This window comes from Miscanthus floridulus, chromosome 8 (genome assembly GCF_019320115.1).
Source record: "Miscanthus floridulus cultivar M001 chromosome 8, ASM1932011v1, whole genome shotgun sequence".
Taxonomy (NCBI): Eukaryota; Viridiplantae; Streptophyta; class Magnoliopsida; order Poales; family Poaceae; genus Miscanthus; species Miscanthus floridulus.
Window position 1 is genome coordinate 9,322,758 of NC_089587.1, and position 26,668 is coordinate 9,349,425.

General features: G+C 49.0%; 1 protein-coding gene across 1 annotated transcript; it reads right to left on the reverse strand.

Moving 5' to 3' along the window:
* Nucleotides 1-810: 810 nt before the first annotated feature.
* On the reverse strand, nt 811-12,877 carry LOC136475660 (probable histone acetyltransferase HAC-like 1). Its single transcript, XM_066473240.1, has 17 exons — nt 12,376-12,877; nt 12,021-12,265; nt 11,548-11,653; nt 11,134-11,410; nt 10,323-10,811; nt 7,827-9,604; nt 6,869-7,165; nt 6,489-6,767; nt 5,455-5,583; nt 5,167-5,367; nt 4,862-5,004; nt 4,477-4,789; nt 4,185-4,324; nt 2,514-2,592; nt 2,046-2,435; nt 1,666-1,883; nt 811-1,557 (listed from the first exon to the last, which is right to left on the reverse strand). Exons 2-17 carry the CDS (start codon nt 12,221-12,223, stop codon nt 1,446-1,448), a joined length of 5,154 nt encoding a protein of 1,717 aa, XP_066329337.1. The 5' UTR covers nt 12,224-12,265; nt 12,376-12,877; the 3' UTR covers nt 811-1,445.
* Between the last annotated feature and the right edge of the window lie 13,791 nt (nt 12,878-26,668).

Here is a 26,668-nt window from a genome sequence, read left to right on the forward strand (position 1 = left end):
CTGCCCGGCCTTGTGTGCCTTCATGTCGGCGCAGGCCATGGAAGAGAACGACTACAGAACATCCCAGTCCAGCACGCATGCCGTGAGTGCACGGCGCGAACACAGGCCGCTCTATCCGCGCAGCACGTCCGGGGAGCCACGGCCTTGGTGAGCGTGAAGGACAAGGACTCGACCGTACACACGCCACCACCAGCCACCAGTGCACGATGCCTTGCCCGGCAACGCAGAGTCCCCGCGGCGCTTCTATACCTCATCTCGGCGATGGCGCTCTTCTAAATGGGTGTTCTCGCAGTCGCAGCGTGGAAGGATGGCGCGGGGCTCCTCGCTAGATCCCTAGAGGCTGGGGCACGGACCTCCAGCTCCTCTGACGCACCGCGAGGCGAACAGGGCGCGGCGCGCATTAAAGAACAGCGGCTCTCGCTTGCCTTCACCTTGTTGTCATGGGTGGAAAAGCTTTGGTCCCCCACGGTGAAAATGCTTGTAGCCCTTCGATCTTCACCAAAGGAAAGTCACCCAATATTATCCAGGGGGTTATGGATCCTCTCATCGTCAGTGGACCGAACTCCCCTAACAAAAACAGGATCAACCCATCCCTTTCAACTTCGTCCTCCATCATCCGAAAGACCGAACCAAACTCCATTGGCTAGATACCACTAAAAAATTGTTTCGTAAAAAAAAAAAGATATACCACAAAAATTTGACAACACAATAGTACACATGTCACGACTTGTCGCCCTCCTGGGCCACCTGCACCAGAAAGAGAGAGGGGGGGGAAATCTATGGAGCAGTACCGCTACAAGAGAAGACATGGAGGATTTACTTTGCTTTATATTTTAACAAAGATGAGTCCTACAAAATGGGGGGCAGAAATAAAACAAATACTTGTCCAATAACGCCCAGCCCTTTTTACCCTTTTTTAACATATACCCTCTCCTGGACTGAGACAAGAAGAGACTGGAGAGGGGGAACAACAGCTACACCAAATTTTCAGCAATACACGACTGACACTGTCCGGAGACACCTATTATACACCATCAGCAAGCAGCAACGGGGAAGATCAGTTCAGCTAGTACAGGTCAAATCAAAGAATTCACCGCACCCAAGGGTTGCAACGCGCCCAGTCGACGACAACATCAGTGCGGTAAGCAGGGTGTAGCTGGTTAGCACTGGAGGGGGTGCAAACAAACAGTTACAGCCTACGGTGCACCCTGCCGCTTCAGCTCTTTGGAGGAAGGGCGGGGCCGGCTCCTTAGCCTATATGTTGTTAACCATAGGCAAAGGATGACCGAGACCTTCGTCATAAGAAATCCATGTGAAGCGGTTGATCTTTACCTACCAATCCTATAATTCAACCATCCCAAGCTTTCTCCTTGGTGTGGGAGTGAGGAGAGCAACACTGCATACTTCCTATCCTCTTTCCACAAAGTATACCTGTACAGAGGCAACTATTCATTTGCGGCGACTTCCGCCGCTCTTTGCCTCATCATTTCATTTACAGCAGCCCTCCTCCTGGAATCAGACTGCTGTTGCAACCTTCTAAGATGCTCCTTCAGATCCCTGTGCATAGTTTACCACAACTAATCAGGTCTACTGCAGACGGCAATGCTATACGAGTAAACACAGAAACAATATGTATATGCACAAAAGAGGAGGACGTCAACGAACCTGCACCGCGGCACATTGCAATCTGAATCTTTGCAAGCTCGCGCATGGAGTTGAAGCATGTACCACATTTTCTTGCAAAGGACACACCCTCCTGAAGCACGCGTTTTGCACTGCATCCCATGACGGAATAGTCCCTTTACTTTTCGGCAGTTAGGATACTGGCAACTACCAGAGCGGCATGTCGACGCATGTACCAGAAGATCAAGCATCTTTCTTAGCTGCAGCATCATGAAAAAAACAATAGATTTAGGCATTACTGTTTTCTGGAATGGTTCTAGAAAGTGGAATTGCGACACATATAACCAAACTTAAATCACATATTTTAGCAATGGTGGAACAAGAGCATAATATTAGTGGGTAACAACTAAAAGAAGGCTTACCTGCTGAACACGCATTTGCCGAGCTTCTGCGTTTTGAGCATCACGGTCAGCAACTGATGGCTGGTTTGTTAATTTGTGAGGATGAGTAACCGCTCCTTTTTGGAAACAAGCGTTGCACACATCAAAATCTGGACAAATCTCACACCGCCAGCCTTGACCAGTTTCAATATCATGACAGCAGACATTGCACGTAGTGACAAATGCTGGTGCAGTTGGATTGTGTAGGTGGTACAACACCATCATTGATGAATGCTTTGCGCGGCGAAGTGTGTCATACTGATAATGATTTCCTTGGCAAAGACTAAGGAATGCCTGCCTGGTGTCAAAAAACTCACTTTCTAAGATGTCATCTCTATCTTTGGTATCTTTGGGCACCCCGACAATGTCAACCTAAAACAGAGAGAATCAAGTCATATCTTGAGAATCTATTTGCTCGAGTTCTATACTGAGAACGAAAAGGGATAGTACCGGATGGAGCATATGTGTGTCTCTACTATTACTTGGGTGCCTCTCCCTGTCTTCAAGTTGTTGTTCTGCATCATAACACCTGGACCAACAAAATATTCAATTTCACCAAAAGAACTCAAGCAAGAATTGTATAGTTTATCCATCTTGAAAAACTGTATACAAGACTAGCAATTAGTGAAAGAAAATTAAATGGTGAGGACAAATTGACAAGGGGAATACAGTTAGGGCTGGACGAAAAGCTACCAGCTCAACAGCTCCCTCGACTCGGCTCGTTAGTGGCTCGGTTCGACTCGGCTCGTTTACATTTTTCAATGAGCTGAGCCAGCATTCCAGCTCGTGTAGTTAGCGAGCCAGCTCACGAGCTGGCTCGTGAGCCTAACAAGCCAAAGTTGTTGGCCTTGAACTTATATCAGTTCTGTATAACTTGATGTCTTGCACTCTGCAATTGGTCGATAGTTGGACCTGGACCTTGGAGATATGTACTTACTATGATGCTATCACTTTGTTTTAAATGGATATATGGATAATCATTAATGGATGCATCATGAACCATGAATGTACGGTGTAGTGCTTTAGTACATTGTTGTATTTATATATGTCGGTATGCATTAATCTATTTGTTTGATTTAAGGCTTATGGATGAGTTGTTTTTGCATTATTATTATTCCTAAGTTTTAGATAAATGAACAGATTATGTTTTCTGTGATTTTTATTGCCTGCTCGCGAGCTAAATGAGCCAAGCCGAGCTGGGCTGGCTCGTTATCCAGCCCTAAATACAGTTGTGGCCCAATTTTTGGAAGACTTTGACTTTGGGTGTCTGGTCATTTACTCTTTTTGCTCAGACTTTGTGCCTAGAAAAAGTAACAAAATATGAACACTAAAATTTCTATATAAAAAATAATATTAAAAAACACATGGTTCAAGGTCAAGCTGTTTGGAAAAGATCATTGTGAAGAAAAAAAAGTTTGTACACTTCGAATTTCAAATAAATATATACACACTTGTGGAACAAAAGTCTCTACAGCTGGAATGAAAAGTTTGTACACCTGGGAAAAAATTATATAAACTCGTGAAACAAAAAAATTACAGCTGAACAAAAATTTATACACCTGAAACAAGAACATTTTGCAAGCAGAACAAATAATATATTGGATTGAAGTTTGTACACGTGGAAGTGGAACAGAAATTTTTACACCTCAAAAAATTTGTACACCTGAAGCAGAAATTGTTCTAAGCACCAAGAAATTGATCTGAGCAAAGGAAAAAAACTGTTTCAATAAAAAAAGAAATTGTTCTAAGCACTAGGGACAATGCTACAAGCAAAGAGAAATGTTCTGAGAAAGAAAAAAAGTTCTAACCATAAAACAGAAACTGTTATAATCACCAGGACTGATCAAGGGAAAACGTTTTGATGAAATAAAGATTATTTGAGCACCAATAGTAAATTTACAAGCAAAAAAAAAAAGAGCAAGACAGAAGTGTCCGGATGAAAATAAAATGTTCCATGGAACCATGATTAAATTATTCGAGCCAACTCACATATGTAGTGATCATATGTGCCAAAAGAAGATAGTTATAAACTGGTGGAAAATTATATAGCAGGATGGATAAATCATAAATCAAACATGTGCAGTGCAGCATGGTCCAGTTATGCCAAAGAAATCAACTTACTTGTCACAGATGTAAAAGCTTCTGCATTGATGACAAACCCAACGTCTTCCAAACACCATAAGGATACAACAGTGACTACATGAATACTGTAAATGGACCATAATGAAATCTTCCTTCATAGGATATATGGTTTCGCCAAGCTGCATACACAAAATGGAGCATGGTAAGTGTGTGGCCCAATTAATACAAAATTCAAGTACGTAAAAAAGAGACTTAGGGTGGGTAGTGAAACAGGAATATACTTTAGAGTATTTATGAGAGCAGGAAGTACACAGAAATCAAAGAAGCTTACCTTTTGCATCAACATAGCATCCTTGGAAGCATTCCCGCTGAGATCGGTGTGGCCAGCAGCTTTAAGAGCTCTTTTTGTAATAATCTTCTTTGTCTTACTCTTTTTCTGAAGTTTGCGGTCATCTTCTTCTTGTCGGAGTTGATTGATCATATCTTCTGCAGCTCCTGGCCAATAATCTCCATCAAAGTACGGCAAGCGAGAAGCAGTCACCTTAGCCTTGCATTCCCCCATAGTAATGAAGAAATGGTCATATAGATTTGTCAGCTCAACAACAATTTCCTCCTTAGAAGCTTTCCGAAGCATAGATAAGTACCTGGGTGTAAAAGACATTAGAACTGGTGGAGGATCTAAAAGCAACAAGACCAATTGGACATATAAGGCTTACCACTCACGCAGTTTGTCAGATTTCGGAGTCTTTTGAATCTCAGGATGGCAATATAAGATGTAATCTTCACCCTTCAAAGGTGGGCAAGCCCATATGTAACAACTTGTGAACCCCCGTAGCTTACAGTATTCAAGATATCCTATCTGTACACAGTGGGGACAGATTAGACCAAGAACAAGTGCTAGCTAAAAAAGGAAAAAACAAACAGTTTCCTGTCATATGGTTTCCTACACAGCTTTGACCAAAACCTGGTAAGGCAATAAATTCGTACTAGTCGCAAAAAGTCAGCATGGATGGTAAATTACCAGAATTTCATGATACACAAATGTACGCAAGGCCTCTCCAGATACTGTTCTAATCTCAGGTCTGAAGTACTTAACAGAATCCAAGTATGACAAATAAACACGACGCTGGTTCGGGAAAGAGCATTCCGCACCAAATTCTTGAACATACATTCCAAATAGACATACTTCCACACCTTCTATTTTCTGGAACAAGAGAACAGCCTGTCCAACATTTCATAAACATACAGTTGCAGAAATTAGTGAGTGTGACTAGAATTCATGCTTCAAATGACAAGAATGAATTCTTACCTTGGACTTGTAAGGGAACTCTGTAGGGTAGTTGTCTTCTTGAAAAATTTCCAAAAAGCGTGGTTTAACCTCCAGCTTCTTATCCACTGATGAAACAACTCTAACCACAAGTCCTTCCGCTCCAGGAATCTAACAAGGCATAATTAGAAGTGAACTTGATGGAGTGAAACGAAATCATACCAGGAATCAAACTTGATGGCAAAAAGAATAAGTGCGCCATAATGCTTCATACATGGAAAAAAGAAGAAGTACCTGACAGTTTGTATACAAGGAAAACTAGCACAAAAGTAAATAAATAATTTTATACCAAGGTAACTTTGCCTGCTATCTACCGTGTCATCCTATTTAGCCCAAATAAGGAACCTAACCACTTCACAAAAGCATGCTCTGCATCAATACAGAGGAAAACCTGTTATGTGCAATGGTTCTTGTCCACTTCACCTATGGTGATGTTGGAAGCCGCCAGCCTATTTGCTATCTGCAGTTTACTTATATTCTCTTATTGATAGGCAGCAGTCCCACCTCCAAACCAAAGGCTATTACTATCTTTGTAAATAAATGAGAAAGAATGTACCGACAAAAATATAAAACTAATGCGTTCTTGATTAATAAAACTTTTATCTTAATGAGCAAAGCCCATTGTGCTTGAGCCTCCAAACTACACTAAAAAAACTGCCTTGCCATATTATGTTTTGTCAAGAACTAAAAGATCAGGTAAATAAACAAAGCTCATTGAGCTTGAGTATCCAAACTGCAACAAAGAACCTGTGTGTTGATTTGGTGTCCATCTTGTAGTTCTTCATATTACAAATCTAGGACAACTCGCAGAATAAACACCAACTTCTCGCGAGTTATACCGGTAAGAGCAGTGTGCTCAGGGGGGTTCTCCCCTTGCCGGTCTGTGTTCAAATCCTGGTACATCCTCTTAAGGCAAATCCAAGTTTTTTTAGCAGAATAACCATAAATATATGGGTCATGTGTTCAGATTGATTTATTTGGCACCGTTTTCTCAAAGAAGATCTAGTCTCACTAACCTCATCAATATTTTTGCCAGCAGCAGCTGCACGGTCCTGTTTCTCCTGCTTAAGTCGTTTAAATAGCCGATCTTCTATATGATCACTAAGAACAGTTCTCGGCAAATCTTTTGCCCCAAGAACAGCACTCTGTGGTAAAGGTTTGCGCAGCCCGCGTTTGACCTCCTCAACGTAGCAATTGGGGCAAGTATATTCAGCTTGTCCTCCATCGTTCCTTCTTCCATTAAATAGAGCACAAATTTGATGTTGCCAGCATTCACATTTGTCACATTGAACCCACTGCAGAATGCATGATTTGAAAATGTTTAGCACAAAAGAAACATATCAGAAACTTTTGACCTTTTATGAAACCACCATATCAATGGAACTGCAGAACTTACCCATTCTTCTGTTTCCTCATCATTTCTTTTCTTTTCTAACTTTGCCTTCGGAAATGTTTGGCCTTCAACCTCAATAGTCTCACCACGAGACTCATTGTAACAAGGGATACAGAAATAATGGCGTGTATCACCAGTACCCACAGTGTAGTATGGTGCGTTTCGCTTTATCCGAGCTCCACAAGGAGAACAATATATTGGTGGAGGTTCAAAAGTAAGTTTCTCTACTCTACAGAGCTGGCAAGAGTTCTCATTCTCAGAATGACCAATAGCTTGATTCTTTTCAGCTTTAGCCTTACTCTGTCAAATGATGGAACATGTAAAAGTTGCTCCTCTCAAAAATACATTGTATGGTTAAGGCACAAGTTCCACCAGAAGCATTATAAAACAGAAGTACGAACAGCAGTTTTAGCTAAGAAAAAAATGTTGTATTTGCAAAACAGTACAGGATAAAGATCATTCCTAATTTCTGACAAGGAGAGGGTAAAATACTTTATTTGTTAAGATACAGTAACACAAGTTACAATGTCTTACAAGCTAAGAATAAATTCCCACAAGTCCCATCCATCTCAGAAAACAAGGAGTGGACTAAAATCTCATTTAGTCCCTGGCAGGAAAAGAGTTTTCTCTAAAGTTACTAAATAGAGCTTGCCAGCTTGGCAATACTATATTGTAACCCCATTCTTTAATTATATTATATTATAGTCTAGTTAATAAAGTAGTGAAGGCACAAGGAGGAGACGAATTCACTACCCATTGGTAAAAGCTTTTCATAACCAAGGATCATGTTGGGTTTCATCTCTAGCCTACCCCAATTGCTAACAGGCAAGCATGAACCACATCTTTCTAAGGGCAATGCTCAGTTGTCTATAGCCTACAGTTTATCAGTGGTCCAGCAATTTTGTCAAAGGAAATGAAATGCAGCTATGCAAGTGGGTACTTTCAGTTAAGAAAATCATACCTGACCAACCCACAGCCTTAGACTGTCAATATGTTCCCTTATTTGTTCTGGAGTAAATAATTCAGTCATAGAAACACCCTTTATTTTTGGTTTTCCTGATTTAGACACAGTCGCATCAGTTGGATCATTTGTTTCATTCTTAACCTCAAGGGCAGTTTCACTTGTCTCTTTGTCAACCGACAAGTTTTCTTGCTTGATATGAGAGTTCATCTCACTGGGAACACCAGAAATCACATTGTGCCTTGATGTAGTCACATTTCCATCAATACCATAACTATTTTTTATGGGCTTTTGAGGAGCTCGTATGTCAGCCTTTGCATCTACCTCTCGTTTCAGATATACTGTCCTGTTATTGTGCTCAAACTGCTCAGGCTGTGTTTCCTGCAATGCAAAGCCTGGGTTTACATGATGATTGGAGACTACAGAGATATCATTCTCTGGGCCGCTGGGTGATGGAGGATGCATCTTTAAACGTTTTGGAACAGATGGTTGATCATCGAATGCTTCAGCTGACACTGGGTCAACATCCATTCTATCACCTTCTATCCCGTTCATGATTCTCTGAGGCACATTTTGTTGAGCAAGTTTTCTAGACTCAAGAGCTTTTTGCTTAGATGCCTGTTCAGTTGATTGGAGCAAAAACTTCCTTACAACGCTGCACACAGGACATTGCTCATCAACACAAGTTTTATAATGGTGAGACATCGTTTTTGACTTACTGCAGCTCCTGAACGAACAATCTTTCCTTTGACAGTTCTGAAAATGCTTCAAAAGCTCCTGCACCTGAACACAACCATGGAACTTACAGCTTCCAACAGGATATGTGCATGTTTTTGCATGAAATAGTAACAGCAACCACTTTATCTGACGGAGGTAATGGATATTTCCAGTGACCTGTTCAGCTGCGGGCTTCGGCACTGCAGGATCAATAGAAGTTGCAGTGCAATTAGAAAGACGCCAATCTGATGAAAATGGTTGTTGTGCTCCATCTTGTGCCATTGTTCTTTGACAAAAATCTTCCTGTATTTGCTTTTCAAGTGTTGAATTAGTAGTGACAGGAGCCTTTTCCATTGTTTGTGGCTGCCATTGAGGACGCAGCATTTGCTCTGTCTGCGATCCTTTCAGCACATAGCTTACAGCATTGGAACCGTCATCAAGCTGCGGATTAGAGGGCAACAATTGCTGAGAACCATGTGAGGCAGAAGGATGAAATTTTTTAGGGCTAGATAGCCGACCAAGCATCTGCCCTCCTTTAACATTGTCAAGAGCATTTCTTTGCTGGTATTGACCCTGGAAGCTTGGAAGATCAGCAGGATCACTAGCTTGTGAAGATACCAGTTCAGTGTGTGGCAGAGTCCCCTGTTCTGGCAGTTGCATTGAATGGGTGGAAACCATTTGCGACTGTTTAAAGGAATTGTTCCTTAGCATAGACTGCTGATGCTGTGAATTTGGCTGCTGTTGATTTATATGATACTGATTTTGAACAAACTGGGAATTAGGTTGCACCTGATGCTGCGGCATTGGGTGCTGGCGTAGTAGTTGATCATGAGTCAACTGTGGTGACTGAAAATTCACCTTTTCTGTTTGATCCAAAACCTCACTTTTTATCTGGGGCTGTTGCTGAATGGACTGAATGTTTAACTGATTGGAAACCAACATCTGATTCATTCTTGATCTAGACTGCAAATTTGCAACATTCATGCTCTGACTATTTGCTGTGGTTAAAGGGGTAGAGCCAGTAGCATAAAAGCTGCCAGAACCAGCCATATCAACTGATGCTGCACACAAAAAGAAATTGAATTTATTTCATTACAATGCCACAATGTTTTTTCAATTCTACGAAGAAAACTAAATGCGTGAGAAATCAGTCAATTCGAAACAGTAACATGCCAAGCTGTACCACCTCCCCAAGCAAAGATCATATAGGTGTATGCTTAAGAGAACTTTAGACCCCTCAATTATGTACTGCAGAAAGAAGGGGGATGTCATGTTGCCACTATTTATTTAGAATCACTATTCATTAATAACATTTCATCTATCATCGTTGAAGTATCAACAGCAAAACCATACATGCCTACAAGGCTCCATCTGAAGATATCCAGACTGGTGCTAAGATACTAGATAGATTGGTAAAAAGCATCACCACCCTCCTCCCTCGGGACAGGCAACACATTACTTATAAGGCTGGCAATTCCAGCAGCAAGGAACTATAAGAAGCTTAAGGTTTTATTTTTCTGTGTTTGATAACTGTTAAATAATAATCAAACTAGTTAGTTTGGGCAACAATATATATATATATATATATATATATATATATATATATATATATATATATATGATATGTATAGTATACAGGTTCAAGCTCCAGATATAATCATTGAGACTTTCTGATTGGTGTCCTTTACAAGCATAACCTCATGTTATGGCTTATAGGACAAAACACCCATAAGATGGCAGTGAAAGAGAGGACACAACGCCAAAAGGCAGCAAGCTTACTCGGTATTCTCTGCTGAGGGTGCTGATTGAATGGCTGCTGCATAGGTTTGGGCGAATTGCCATAAGGGGATATGTTCATATATGCTTCCGGTGCTGTAGTCCTATTTGTTAGCTGCATATTTGACCCATGCACTCCTATTCCACCATTCATGTGTCCATCTGATAAACCATATGCAGATGAGTTGTCCAACATGCTTGAATGCATTCCAGAATTATTGTGGCCCCCAATATTCTGAATTTGATTGCTAGGAAATTGCTTCTGGTGCTGCATATGTGGCGCCACAGCTGACTCACCGTTGAAATATCCAGTTCCATTTGAATAGTCAGGATTTGAAGGTACATTCTGTTGATTACTGAATCCTGGAGTTGGGATCATATGAGGTAGTTGTCGCTGAACACCAACTGAACCCAGTGTAGATTGGATGTTATTTGTGGTAGAATTTTGTGGGATGTTGGTATTTAAATGCTGGTACCCGTTAGACATCGGACCTGCGTGGAGGAATTAAGAGTGATCAGGGGCATATAAAGAGACTGCCAAAACAAAGCTAAGAATATATGGTGGACCAGTTAGGCACTGCATAAGTTTCAGCTTATTGACTTGGTAAAATGATCAAATCAATTTCAAACAACACAGACACCAAAAGGCATGCTTCCTCTTTACAGATAATAACCAAAAGAAATTTGAGTATAAGGAAGATAAGTGAGACCCTCAAAGAGGTAAGTCCTTTTTCAGCACACAGGCACTAGATCATGGCTAGAGATCTTCAGCTAACAGAAAACAGGCCAAAAGGACTAGTAAAAATATATGCACCTTGCATTGAGGCACCCATGTTAGCATTCTGAGGAACCATAACTCCACCAGACGATGAAAGGGCATTGTTTTCCGTGACATAAGGAATCCTAGAACTTGCACTGGTGCCTTGCGTCATACCAGGGGTAGGAATCATAGTACCATAGCCAGAGGATGATGCTATTCGCCTTGTCATTTGTGGGTTTTGTTGATTGGGTTGGTTCTGAGAGCTCAAGGTCTTAATAGCAAACTGCAATTGTGGCTCAACCGGTCCCTTCGTCATATTGTAGTAGTCATTCTGCTCAAACAATACAAGAACAAAAAAACAAAATGGCGATGAAACAGCAAGATTTTATTTTGCTCCCCAGAAATATAATTGATCTCTAGTATACTGACAAAGCCTTGCAAAAGATGAAGGGAATAGGATAGCAATACCTTGTTTGGGAATTTTCTGTACAAGATCTCCTCAAGCCGCTTTGCCAGTTCTGGCAACCGCTTCCGCCACTCAGCTGATGATTGTTTACTTCCTATATATTCGAATCTGCATGAATAGTAAAAAAAGATGTCATATACCCTCTATCGGGTTGAAGAAAAATCTGTCACAAACCTAAATTTTGGGCGATTATAGGAAGGGAAATCAATAAACCTCAAAAAATTTTAGGAAAGCCAACAACATAAGTAATGCATCCATTGTCGCATTCGTAATTATGGCAAGGAAATAAATTTATAAGCACGAAGTTTGATAAGGTAATATTTTTGTCGGGGCATGTAGACAATTTGGATCAGGCACTTGGTATCAGGATATATGTGGCCATTCAGCCAGCCCGAAGCTCACTAACTCAGTGCAATCAATACCTGACTACAACTGGAGTATTTAGTTAAGCGAACAGTAGTAAATAAACACATACATCTTTTCGCGCATAGAGGTCCGAATCATGACAAACTGCTGGTCCATTCCTGAGAGCGCCGCCATCTCCTGCATTGGCTGGTGCTGCGGCATCCCGTCAGCGCCGCCAACGCCAACGCCGACACCGGTGCCGGGAACCTGATTCATCTGCGCTGTCTGCCCAGACATCTGCCCGGACAGGTGGGCAGCCTGCCCCACATTCATCTTGGCGGCAGGCGGAGGCTCAGGTCATCCCTCGCGCGGTAGCTGGACACAGGGCACCCATATGAGCAAGAGAGTGAAGCCATACGTGGGAGAAGGAAGAGAGGGTAAAAAATAAACGTGAAAGGAGCAAGCTTTGTTGTACAAGCACACACCGCGGTAGCAGGAAACGGTCGTCTATCCTGCGCGGAATCCGGGGTGGGGCGCTTCCCGATTGAGCTGGAGCAGCGGTGTGGCAGCGGCCGCATGTATCAGCAGGCAGCCCAACGAGTGGAAACGGGGCCCACGACCGCGCGGGGGCAGCGCAGCTCGCGGCGATCGGCGCCCGAGGCGCGGGGGAGCCGGGGCGTGGAGCCCGGCCCGCGAATTGCAGACCCCCTAGGGTCGGCCCGCCCGAAACCCTAGAATCCCGGCGGGGCCGCGCGAGCGGGGGGTCGGGGGCTGCCGCGGCGACGGGGTACCTGAGATTCCGTACGGCGGCGAGCGGCGGCGGCCGGCGGCGGGAGCGGGTCGAGGATGCGGAGCAGGCGCGGCGGGGAGTTCGGGGGGATTTGGGAATGGGGGAATTTGTCGGGGCGGGGCTGCTGCGAGCGACGCGGGGAAGGAGAAGGGGGAGGGGAACGGGGACGAGGAGGAGGAGGAGGCGTCGACCAATCGCGGATCTGCGCGGATTCGGGCGCTGCGGGTCGCTGCGGGTGGGCCCGGGGAGTGGCGGCTCTAGGCTCTGGTGCTGCGCGGGGGGTAAATGATTGGGTGCGAAAATAGCAAGCGCAGCAGACCAGCAGTGGGACTCCGGACTCTCGCTTCGCTTCGGCTCGCCGGGTTCGTTTCATTACACACGTGCGTTGAGAGCTGAGGAGATGGATCGTCCGGCCTTTGGGGCTTGGGCGCTCGTGTGTGGGCGCTCCTTTTTTTCAGATCAGATTCAGACACGTCAGTCGAGTCGGTTATAGCACTGCAGCGAAATTGCACCGATGGTCCTTGGCGGACAAATAACGTCTTTTTTAGGAAAGAGATCGTCACTGCTGCTACTTCAGGAATCAGGATTGAAGTAACCATGACCAACTCCGGGCACACGATTGTAAGAAAGCTACTATTTCAAGCCGCATGCAGATAGGATAGCAGCATTCCACGTGCTTCTATTTTCACTTTTATTTACTGATGATGATGTTTGAGTTACCAGATTTTTTGTCTTTGGTATGAGTTGGTTTCAGCTAAGTGTTCTTTTCGCATGTACAGTGTATCCCCCATTCTAAATTATAAAATATTTTGATATATTTTTAATATATTTCTTTTGCAATATATCTAGACATAGCGTGTAGCAAGTCCATAGAAGAGTCAAAATGTCTTATAATTTAGAATGGATGACTTGTCACCATCTTAAGCTGCGGTGCATGACCTCTTGTTGCGGCTCTCGACCTCCTGCCATCTCCTGTCATTGTGTTCGTAGCAGCACTCGACATCATCTGCGCCCCTCAACAATCACCCACACACCTATTCGACCACCACCATTCGATGATGCTATTGAGGATGTTGCTATCATCGACGACAATGGCACCGACGTCTCTTTGGATAAGCTAAGTCACTTTCACAATTGTGTCCTTTATGTTACATACATTCTCTCCGCTTACTTGTTCTAAGTTGGCCTCCGACTTAGCAGAAATTTAGGGGCTACTACACATAACAGGCACACTATGGTGCATGTCTGCTTTTTTCTTCGATTTAGGTACCTACACGACATGCTCTAATTGGGGAATTTTGTTTGTGACACTGACTTACGTCACTAAACCAACACGACAACAGATCACACCATCGGCAGCAAACACCCTGCACGCGGGGGGCTATATTCTAGTCAGCGAAGTATGCTTCACAGCGACCACTCGAAATAGGAAAACAACATTCAAGCTCACCCTCCAACTGATTCTTCGAACCTCAATGTTTCGCCTTCCAGCCCGTGTAAAAGGTAGGGTTCATACCGTTGGCCCAAATAATGGGACCACTCAAGCCAACCCAGTCAAACCTCAAGCGAGGGGGTACTCGTAGTAGCTGTCAGCCAGTCCTTAACCGTGTCGCGCGTGCACTTGGAAACTATGGTACTCGAACAAGCTCTTATTCATATCTATGAGCATGGCTCTCAAGGGAACTCGGAAGAATCTATGATTCAACCACGAGTTAATGGCGTGCCCCCTACTAGGACTACGAAGCTGGGTACTTAACGACGAGTACTTGGATGCCACTTGTCGGTGTTTCGAAAAAACACCGGCTAGTAAATTTATAATTATTGCGCGCTAGGCTCGGATGGTGTACTAAATGACACAAGGTTTATACTGGTTCGGGCAGAATATCCATACGTCCAGTCTGCTGCTGCTCGTGTTATTAGTACCAAAAAAGTTCGTAGTAGGGGGTACAAATGGTCGAGAGAGGGACTGGTCCCAAGTCTCTAATGGAAAGGTCGAAAGGACGCCAAGAGCTCGGTTGCTGCTTGACTGTGTGTTGTGTGTGGAATTGATGCGTCGTCTTCTGTATGAAATCGATCAGGGGCCCTTAGTGGGGTGCCCTGCCCTCCCTTTTATAGACCAAGGGGGGAGCAGGGGTTACAGATGGGAGAAAGAGGAAAAAACCAAAGGTAGAGAAGGTCCTTCAAGGGAGCCGGGTCTTCCTTTTCCCCTGTGCCTGCCCTGCTAACATGGCAGATCGTGTCAGGAATGGCATGTTCGCTGATCCTTATAGGGCCGTGCCCTGGCCTCTTTCAGCAAGTGGGTTTGTCCCATCCTACACCAGCGGACGGTGCGGCGTGCCAGAGAGCCGAGCCGTGACCCTTCGGGGAGTAGACAGGGAAGTGACCATACGTCCGTCGTTATAGATGATGTGAGTTATGTCTTGGATCGTAGTGGTTGTTGTATGCTCGTGTTAGTATTCGTGTCTGAGGGCTGATGGCGGCGCCTACAACACTGTGGGACAAAAGTCGGCGCCTACAACACTGTTCGGGCTCTATCAGGCTGGAAAGGGCCTAAAGCGCCTATCCCATCGTATCCTGACAGTACCTTCCTGCAGGCATGCAGGGCATGGCCCTCGGTACTACGGTTGACTCGAATGTCATGTCGTACCCTGTGCTCGTCTTTATAAAGGAGCAGGGTGTGGTCGTCGGGCGAGGCGAAGCCTGCCCTCAGCCGTCGAGCAAGGCGGAGCCTGCCCTCGGACGTCGGGCGAGGCGGAGCTAGCCCTCAGCCGTCAGGCGAGGCAGAGTCTGCCATCAGACGTCGAGCGAGGCGGAACTAGCCTTCAGCTATCGGGCGAGGCGGAGTCTGCCCTCAGACGTCGGGCGAGGTGGAGCCTGCCTTCGGACGTCCAGCGAGGCGGAATTAGCCCTCAGCCGGTGGGTGAGGCGGAGTCTTAGCCCTTGGGGGTTGGGCGAGGCGAAACCGATCTTCCGTCGTTCGGGCAAGAAGTGTAGTAACGTTCTTATCATACCAGAAGCGTTAATGTTCGATGGTTATTAATTCCACCTCATTGGGTACCCCGGTATTAGGTCCCCGACAGTAGCCCCCGAGCCCTCGGGTGATTCGGATAGGATCGCCCGAGGGGTATTTTGATTTGCCAGAGGGTGCATGCGAGCTTACCCAACGGGTGTAGCCCCTGCGCCCCCGGGTGATTCGGGTAGAATTGCTCGGGGGATGTTGATTCGCCAGAGGGTGCGCGCAAGCGCACCCGTCGGGTGTAGCCCCCGAGCCCCCGGGTGATTCGGATAGAATCGCCCGAGGGGTAATTTCGGACCCTTTGCGGGTATGGCTGTGAGATTCGGTTTTTATCAACTGGACAGTTTGAAGAAAACCCTGGTATCCCATTCGTGGGGATTTGTCCTGGGTTTGCCTGGTTGGGACTTGATTGCGCATCGAGGCTCCCTTGAGGCTTGTGTGCCTGAGTTCTGGTCGCTCATGGGCCCATCCCTCGTTGGGATAGCCGTCGAGACTGTTGGGCTGGCCCTTGGACTCCTAGGCCCAGGTGGGCCAGAGAAAAAGCTTTTTGACCCATATCCCCTCTGTGGGAAAGAGTCCTGGTCTGCTTGGGAAGGCGAATCGCCCAGCACGATTTTGGTGGGAAAGGATAGGGATCGCGGGCGCATATTCCACGACGTGACATGGTGGTGTATTGTGGCAGGCTCAAAGACCAAGGTAGGCGGTTGCTCTTCTCACATCCGTCGCCCCTATAAAACCACGGGGTTTGCCCCCAGGGTTTTGTACTTCGCCTCCTCGCCTTTGCATCTACAACCTCTGCCGCCGATCGCCTGAGCCTCCCATACCCGCATCACTGCCGCCGTCAAGCTCGCATCCACATCACAACCACCATCAAGCTCGCATCCACCCCCTTCCCCATCGTTTCAATGGAGCCGTGGTGTAGATCCAACATCACCGCTCAGCATCTGGAGGGCCTCATTCACCGTGGCCTCCTTTGCCCGTTGACCGCCATTGAGGAGTGGCAGCTGCCCGGTGATGAGGATGAGCCATCGCCGCCCAAAGGATATGTCGTGTCCTTTGCTCACTTCCACGAGTGGGGATTCACCATACCTGCTCATAAGTTCCTTCGGGGGCTGTTGGATTACTACCAGGTGGAGTTGCAGCACCTTACTCCCAATGGGGTCCAGCATATTGCAGCGTTCGTCGCCCTGTGTGAGGGGTTCCTGGGGATTAGTCCCCACTTTGATCTGTGGTGGTATCTCTTCGCCATCAACCTGTCGAAGAAGCGGGTTGGGAAGCAAGAGCTGAGTATGCCGATGGGATGTGCTAGGATTCATCTGTGCAACAAAGGGTGGCATTCGCATTGGTTTTATGTCAAGGACGTCGTGGCCGCCCCCTTGCCAGTGTTCTCCAGGCGCATCATCGAAGAGGTCCCGAGGTCATGGAAGTGGGGTGTCTCGGACAAAGATAAAAAGAGGATCAAGGACCATCTCGCTTCCCTCCAAATTCTGAAGGAGAGGGGCATGAAGGGATCAGGGATCATCGGTGCCTACTATACAAGGAGGGTGGCGTCGTTGATGAGCCGCGCGCTCCCCCTATACCTAATGGCGCTTGGGGTGTTGCTTGAAGGGACGATGCTTGTCGATGAAGCGCTCCCCCCCCCACCGAAGTGGTGCACCGAATCAAGGAGGCGATGGAGCCTTTGAAGGACAGCGCCGGCGTTGTCCTTGATTTCGTGTATCCAGTGCCGGGGCATCTCCCAATACGGCCAGAACTAGGGTTCATCAATTTCGTAAGTTCCCTTTTTCCGTGCCTCCTCTTCACTTGAATTTCTGACCCCTTGATGCTGACCTCGGGATAGCGAGACCAGCCGAAGAGACTCATCCTCAGGGATAGCCTGGCTCCACTGCCAAAGGACTAGATCCTAGCGACAGCAAATCGCATCGTGGTCGAGTGGGATAGGAGGATGAGGGAGCTCAAGAAGAAGAAGATGCTACAGAAGCAGCAAGCAGGGCAGTGATGACGATGACAACGACGAGGAGTTTGATGAGGTAGTAGCCGACATGGATTGGGATGTCCTGGAGGGCGAGGATTCACTGACAGGCACCCAATTGTCCATGCAGGGACCCTTCCTATTCCACATGGGGGGAAGTGAGTCTGTGAGGCTGGCGGAGGCGGGCCAAACCGTCGGCCCATCCTTGGGACCGGTGGGAGCGAGTGGATCTATCGCCTCGCCCAGGATGCTGGTGGAGGACCGGTGGATGGGGGGAGGTAGATCTGCTGCCTCGCCCGAGGTGCCAACGGAGGGGGGCGGCTCCGCTGCTGTGCCCCATGAGCTAATGGGGGTGGGTGGATCTGTTGCCATACCCAAGGTACCGACAGAGAGGGGTGGCTCCGCCGCCACGTCCTCAGAGACAAGGGAGACAAGCCCCTCTACCCGGGAGCAGGGGATAGGCTCAAAACGGTCCTGCCCAGGCAAGTTGGGGCAGGAAACTAGGGGTTCGTCCTCAAAACATCCCTACCGCCCAACAACGCCGGATTAAGTCACCGATTCCTCTGTTTTTTTTTGTTTTTTGGTGTGACCTTATGCCTTTTAACTTTTTGCAGAGTAATGCGACGGGGCCGTTCTCTGGCGCTGGCGCCCAAGAAGAGTGTTGCTCTTCGGGTGGAACGGGTGCTGTTGCCTGACGTCGCTCCTATTTTGGGCAGGAGCAGAGCCGATGCTGCAGCCTCGTCGGCCGATCAGGCGCCACCCGCGGTGGCGCCCATGCCCTCGGTGGGTCAAGTAGGCGCCAGGGCTGAAGAAGCGCCCTCGGGGGTCGCAGAGCAGACGACGGTGGAGGTGAAAGCTTTTTGACCCATATCCCCTCTGTGGGAAAAGAGTCCTAGTCTGCTTGGGAAGGCGAAATGCCCAGCGTGATTTTGGTGGGAAAGGATAGGGATCGCGGGCGCATATCCCATGACATGACGTGATAGTGTATTGTGGCAGGCTCAGAGACCGAGGCGGGTGGTTGCTCTTCTCACATCCATCACTGCTATAAAACCATGGGGTTCGCCCCCAGGGTTCCGTACTTCGCCTCCTCGCCTTCACATCTACAACCTCCCCCACTAATCGCCTGAGCCTCCCGAACCTGCATCGCTGCCGCCATCAAGCTCGCATCCACCCCCTTCCCCATCATTTCAATGGAGCCATGGTGTAGATCTAACATCACCCCTCAGCGCCTAGAGGGCCTCGTTTGTCGTGGCCTCCTTTGCCCATTGACCGCCGTCGAGGAGTGGTGGCTGCCCGGTGATGAGGACGAGCCATCACCGCCTGAAGGATATGTCGTGTCCTTTGCTCACTTCCATAAGCGGGGATTCACCATACCTGCTCATAAGTTTCTTCGGGGGTTGTTGGATTACTACCAGGTGGAGTTGCAGCACCTTACTCCCAATGGGGTCCAGCACATTGCGGCGTTCGTCGCCCTATGTGAGGGGTTCTTGGGGATTAGTCCCCACTTCGATCTGTGGCGGTATCTCTTCACCGTCAACCTATCAAAGAAGCGGGTTGGGAAGCAAGAGCTAAGCATGCCGATGGGATGTGCCAGCATTCATCTGCGCAACAACCGAGTGAACGACTACCCGTCGATGCGTCTGTCGACCTCCAATAAGGGGTGGCATTCGCATTGGTTTTACGTCAAGGACAATGTGGCCGCCCCCTTGCCGGTGTTCTTCGGGCGCATCATCGAAGAGGTCCCGAGGTCATGGAAGTGGGGTGTCCCGGACAAAGATAAGAAGAGGATCAAGGACCATCTCGCCGCCCTCTAAATTCTGAAGGAGAGGGGCGTGAAGGGATCAGGGATCATCGGTGCCTACCATACGCGGAGGGTGGCACCGCTGATGAGCCACGTGATCCCCCTATACCTGATGGCGCTCGGGACATTGCTTGAAAGGATGACGCTCGTCGACGAAGTGCTCCCCCCCACCGAAGTAGCACAGCAGATCAAGGAGGCGATGGAACCTTCGAAGGACAGCATCGGCGTTGTCCTTGATTTCGTGTAGCCGGTGCCGGGACATCCCCCAATGCGGCCGGGACAGGGGTTCATCGATTTCATAAGTTCCCTTTTCCCGTGCCTCCTCTTCACTTAAATTTCTGACCCCTTGATGCTGACCTCGGGATAGCGGGACCAGCCGAAGAGACTCATCCTCGGGGATAGCCTAGATCCTGGCGACAGTGAATCACACCGTGGCCAAGTGGGATAGGAGGATGAGGGAGCTCAAGAAGAAGAAGATGCTACGAAAGTAGCAAGCACGAGATCAAGGAGACGAGACAGGTAGTGATGACCACGACGACGAGGATTTTGATGAGGTAGTTGCCGATGTGGATTGGGATGACCTAGAGGGCGAGGATTCGCTGATGGGCACCCAATTGTCCACGCAGGGACCCTTCTCATTCCACGTGGGGGGAAGTGAGTCCGTGAGGTCGGTGGAGATGGGCCAAATCATCGACCCGTCCTAGAGACCGGTGGGAGCCGGTGGATCCGCTGCCACACCCGGGGTGCCGGTGGTGGATCGGTGGATGGGAGGAGGTGGATCTACCGCCACGCCCAAGGTGCTGATGGAGGGGGGCGGCTCCACTGCCATGCCCCACGAGTTGATTATGGGCGGGTGGACCTGCCGCCATGCCCGAGGTACCGACAGAGACGGGTGGCTCTGCCGCCACGCCCTTGGAGACAAGGGATGCGAGACCCTCTGCCCGGGAGCAGGGGGCAGGTTCAAAGCGGTCTCGCCCGGATGAGTTGGAGCAGGAATCTGGTGGTTCGTCCCCAAAATGTTCCAACCACCCAACAGCGCCCAAGTAAGTCACTGATTCCTCTATTTTTCGTGTTTTTCTATTTTTCGGTGTGACCTTATGCCTTTTAACTCTTGCAGAGTCTTGCGACGGGGCCGTTCTTTGGCACTAGTGCCCAAGAAGAGTGTTGCTCTTCAGGCGGTACGGGTGTTGTCACCTGACGTCGCTCCTGTTTTGGGCAGGAGCAGAGCCAATGTTACGGCCTCATCGGCCGGTCAGGCGCCGCCTGCGGTGGCGCCTGCCCCCTCAGCAGGTCAAGCAGGCGCTAGGGTTGAAGAAGCGCCCTCGGGGGTCACCGAGCAGACGACGGTGGAGGTGACTCCGCTGCCTATGTTGGAGCGGATGGGGCTGCCACCCGCGCTTGTGGCGCCCTCTGTGGTGGGCACGGCACCACAAGTCGGGGCCCCGGCGTCGCAAGTGGAGGTGGCCACGACCACGCCAAGCCAAGAGCAGCCGGATGTAGCCATGGTGGTGTCCGAGGGGGTGGCGCAATCCACGCCTATGGTGGCCTAGGCGACGGAGGAGGATACGGCCGAAGGGTGGTGGAGAGGGCCAGTGGGAGGTTGCCCTCGACCCTAATGTTGGGGGGTAGCCACTCGCCCATGCGGGGTGAGCCGCCGCTCCAGTGGATGGATCCTCGAGACCCAACGTCAACTCTCTTCTTACTCGATGATGCTACCGAGAGCATAGAGCGGGGGAGTCTCGATGAAGGGATTTCAGTGATGATGGATGTCCTAGATCAGGCCAGGGTCATCCTATGTGACGTCATCGTTCCCAATGGCTGGGTATCCGCCTAATCTTCCCTCTTGCTTTCATGCATTTTTGTATTTTTGACACTGGTCTTCTTTTCAGTCCCTTATTACTCGTAGCTGGGAGAAGTCTTGGTTCCTCCACGAGCAGAAGGTGGAATGGGACTGCCTCACCGAGAAGGCCCAGTTGCGTGGAGATTTGAGCGCCCAGCTTGCCGCCGTCTAGCGGCGGGAAGCTGAGGCATGTCGGGACGCGGAGGAGGTCCATGGGATGTTCCAGGATCTGTCGGTGAGGGTGTAGCAGGACAAGGAGGCGGCCGCCTAGATCCAAAAGGAGTAGGACGAGTTGCTCCAGAAGGATATCGAGGCCAGCCAGCGGGTCGTCGAACTCCTAGATGAGCTAGAGACAGAGCAGAATCTCAAGCTAAAAGCCATGGATAGGTCCGCGGCACTACCACAGAGGGTGGATCAGGACACCGAGGTGATTGCCCGGTTGCGCCGGGAGCAAGACAAGCTGTGCCAGACTATGGAAAGACTCTGCTCGAAGCACGACACGGTCCACGAAGAGCATAACCGGGCCGTCCGAGAGCGCGATGAGGAGCGTCAGGTGGTCAGCTCCCTCTGGGTGGATGTTGGAGCTGCGGTGACCCGAAGGCTGGAGGCTGAGAGCATCTCTACCGGGCTGGGCATGGAGCTTGCCGAGGTGTGGGGGACTCTTCAGGCTAAGAGTGACGAGGATGATCTTCTGCGCGCCACTGTCGGGGTGGTCTTCGATGACCTAGGGGTGGCGCGGCCGGAGGAAACCAGCTCACTTGTGGCCCGTGCCGTGGATATCACGGCGCGGGTGGGCCAGCTTGAGGAGAACACCTTCCACACCGGGATCACCCAAGCCTTTCCTGTTGCCCGCTCTCATTATGATCAGGAAGTTAACCTGGATGTAATGAGCCTCGGCTTCGTGCCTGGCTATGAAAACTCCGAGCTAGATGAGATTGAGAAGGCGGTGACTCCCATTGCGCGGAACCTGGCGAACAGGCTGAAAGGCATAGTTCTTCCTCCGGGGAAGTAGTTAGTTGAATAAGTTTGATAAATATTTATCTGTAATATGTGAACAAGTGTCGGTACTTTTGTGTCCAAAAATAGTTTCATTTCATAATTTTGTTTCGTTCGTTTGAGCTTACTTTCTTCCCCTTTGCAATTGAGAAAAAAGGTTTATGTGATCCGACCCTTCCGTTCGTTAAGACCATAGGGCCCGAGGTGTATAAGGGGGAAATTTCGATTATGCTGGTGAGCAAAGTTACCATAGCTGTCGGGGCATGGGCTTTTTGCGGTCTTACCGGGCATGCTCGTTTTGTTTCGACCAACCTTGCCGCCGGTCTTACCGCGAGGAAAAGGTCTGATGCAATGGCTGTTTCCAAAAAAGAAGGTATTCATACCTTTATCAACCCCCGAGTGAGATCCGACCCCTTGCGGTCGCTGGGGCTGGATGTTACTGGAGACCGAAGCGAGGGCAGCAAACTTACTCTTGTATTCGCACGCACCCCTTACTTAGGATTTTAACAAGCATTCTATGATCGTGCATTTGGTCCCATTGCTCGCCCGACCTTCCCCGAGCCCCTGCGCGTGGCGAGGATTCGGTCAAGGGTCAGCTCGTTTTGTGACTGTCGCCCCGTCCGTAGTTTTTCGCAATTGGAAGGGTTAAGGTGGCGTCACTTGCCTTGACGGCTCGAGTGACATGCTAGATGAGCTCGCTAATGAGGATGTTCGAACGGAATCTGATCCCATGGCTTTGCGACAGGGTTGGCAAATCCCTCGGGTGGCATTCCGTTGCTCCTTGACCTGCCTTCCAACAGATTCCCCCTCAATGGGGATTCTATGGGCTCGGCAAGAGGTTGGATTGAACATAGAAGGTTGAGATGACCCTATCCGCCATAATGTGGGTTGGGCAAAGGCCGTTGAGGCTCATCTGTGTTTTCTCTCCTGGCTCTTCTTTGACGTGAGGTAGCCTCGGACCCTTCGTGGGTCAGCCTTCAAACCTCAGTCTCTCGATCTCGGATCAAGTGGCTCGAGCCCCTGAGCCCCTTAGGGTCTGATAGGGGTCGGCCATGTTTCGCGCGTCACCCCATCCTCAGTTTCCGCAACCGGAGGGGCTAAGTTGACGACACTTGCCTCGATGGCTCGAGTGTCGCGCTCAATGAGCTCGCTAACGGGTATGTTCGAGTGGAATCCGGGTCCATCATTCACTGACGGGGTCGGCAGAGCCCTCATGTGGCATTCCACTACTTCTTAACCCGCCTCCCGGCAGATGCCCGAGCCTTTCGGTAGTCTCAGGTGGCCCGTTGGCCTCTCCTCGATGGAGATTCTGTGGGTTTGGCTTAAGGTTAGAATCGAACAAGAAAGGTCAAGATGTCCCTGTCCGCTTCTGAGCGGGGTCGGGCAAGGCCACTAGGGCTCATCATGGTTTTTCTCCCCTAACTCTGTTTGACGTGAGGTGGCCTCGAGCCCTTCACAGGCCAGCCTTCGAACCTCGGTCTTTTGCCACTCATATCGAATGAGGCGACTGCCGTTTTGTCGTGCGACACGAAGCGTTGAGATGCATCGATTGCATATGCAATGTTTGGATGATGAGATTAATGTATGATTTAGTTAAAATGAAAGCGGGGGTCGGTAATGTTACCTTGGTGGCATGAGCGATGAGAAGCTCTTACCAGACATGTCCGTGCGGGGTTCAAGTCTGATGTTTCAGATGGGGTGGCGTGACCTGCACGAGCATCGCGATTTTTCGTTTTCGTCTCTCGATGGCGATTCGAGCCGTTCGATTGACTTTAAGCGACCTGACATCTTCTCCTTGAAGGAGATTCTGTAGGTGGACCCCTCCGAACCCTTCTTGAGAAGGCAGATGCAAAAGCTTGGGGTACGGGGAACTGTGAACTCGATTATGCTGGTGAACAAAAACACCGTAGCCGCCGGGGCATAGGGTCTAGCGGTTCATCCAGTTTTACTCAAAGTTTTACACCCGTACCCTATGTCTCTGGTTTTTAAATGTAAGGAGGTGTCAGGCGATGAGGATGTCTGAATAAGTAGACACTCTCGGTAGCCCTCGAGTGATGTCCATGCCCTACCGTTGCTGGGGTCAAAAGCTCTGTAATGAATTTTACACGTAAAGTAAGTAAACAGAGGTGCTTATCTTTCAGTAGTCGTTCGATCGACCCAGGAGGCCTGTTGGCCCCCTGGATAGGGGTTCCATCGTCGGGTCATTCCATGGTCCTGCCTAGGGAAGCGGAGAGTTGCCTGCATGCGAGTGCACCTAGATTCTCGCGCCTGGCACGCGGTAGTGGTGGGCCATGCCTAGGCAACGTCCTGTTTGACCAGGCGACGTCTCGTTGATCAGAGCACGTCCCGTCGGTCTAGGCGCGTCACCTCAGATTCCCGTTAGCATCGATTTCCCATCTACATTGAATAGGGGAAGGAAGAGAGTTTTCCGTCCTAACCTTTCGCCTTTCCTCAATCACTACACCTCTTCCTTAAATAGGGAGGGGGAGGGGAGTTCTCATCCCATTCCTTTGCCTATTCCTGAGCTGCTACCTCTCCTCCTTTCTCGCCGAGCGCGTTCGTATGTCGCAGTGATTCCTAAGTGAGAGAGGGTAATACAAGGGGGAGGAGAACTCATAGGTTTGTTCATGAATCTAGAGTGCGATGTCGAGCTGGAGGTCATCCAATGTAGATGAGATGGTGTTAGCCGCCTTCGCCGAGAAGGGGCCGTCTCTGCCGAAGGAGGAGGTGCACTAGAGGGTGCTGAGCATCATCGGTTTCGTCGTCGTTCATGGTGGCCTTGCTTTGGTGGGAAACGCCCCCCACGCAGACATCGTTGTCAAGGTTGTGGCTGATCATGATGGCGTAGTCCCTAGATGCCCCGGCGTAGGTGCCGTTGTTAGGGTTGCGGCTGATCATGATGGCGCAGTCCTAGGATGCCCCGGCGAAGGCACCACAGTCTTCGACGTGGTGCTCGACGTTGTAGATGACAGCGCCCTCGAGGATCCCACGGAGCGGTAGGACGTCGCCGATGGAGAGCGTGGCGCGACGACCGTAGTAGTACTCATAGTAGAACTGGTCAGAAACTGTAATTGAATAAGTTTGTGGGGGAGCCCCCAAGTGAATAGTTTTTGTATTTATGAATACATCAGTCCTTTTCATGATGAAATCACTTTGTAAGCGATGAATTTATGCGAAAATGAATAAGTTTTCAACTTTCGTTACGGCAAATAGCTATTCAGCTTTTCTCCCTCTTTTTGTAAAAGAGGTTTGGTGCCTTTCGACCCTTCTCATAGTTAAGGTCGCAAAAATCTCGGAGTGCGGGCAAGCTAATTCTGATCACGCTGGTGAGCAAGGAGGCAGTAGCTGCTGGGGCGTGGGTTTCTCGTAGTCCTACCAGTTATACTCAGATTTTGTTCCTGAAATCCTAGCCCTTAGGACTTGCCATGAGAAAAGAGGGAAAACATAGAGAATGTTTGCAAGATAACACAGAGAGTGTTTGTAAGGTAAGCGTACTTGTATCAGCCCCTGAGTGAGGTCCGACCCTTCGCTCTTTGTAGGGGTTAGATGTCACTAAAGATCGGGGATTTTTTAAGACAAAACTGATAAGAAAAGGTATGCGCTCATTTAAGGGTAAAAACGACGTAGCTACTCAATGTTCCAGGCGTTGGTGAAGACCTCGTCGTCGATGGTTTTCAACTTGTAGGCGCCTGGCCGGAGTACCTCCATGATGACGTATGGTCCCTCCTAGGGCAGGGAGAGCTTGTGATGGTCCTTGTTGCTCTACACGAGGCGGAGAACCAGGTCCCCGATGTTGAAGGCTCGGTCCCGCACCCGTTGGCTATGGTACCGACGCAGCGTCTGTTGGTACTTGGCCGAACGGAGGAGGGCAATGTCGCGAGCTTCGTCTAGCTAGTCCATGGCATCTTCGTGGGATGCCTTGGCTCCCTGTTCGTTGTATGCTCTGATTCTTGGCGCTTCATAGTCAAGGTTGGTTGGGAGGATGGCCTCAGAACCGTAGACCATGAAGAAAGGTGTGTAGCCGGTGGCCTGGCTGGGAGTCGTCCTTAGGCTCCAGAGCACCACAGGGAGCTCGGCGACCTAGCGTGCGTCGAACTTGTTTAGCCGGTTGAAGATCCTAGGCTTGAGGCCCTATAGGAGCATGCCGTTTGTGTGCTCAACCTACCCGTTCGTTTGGGGGTGCGCGATGGCGGCCCAATTGACCCAGATGTGTTGTTCATCACAGAATCAAATGAATTTCTTGCTGGTGAACTATGTGCTATTGTCCGTGATGATGGAGTTTGGTACTCCAAAACGATGGATGATGTCGATGAAGAATAGCACGGCTTGCTCGGACTTGATTATGGAGATCAGCCGAGCTTCG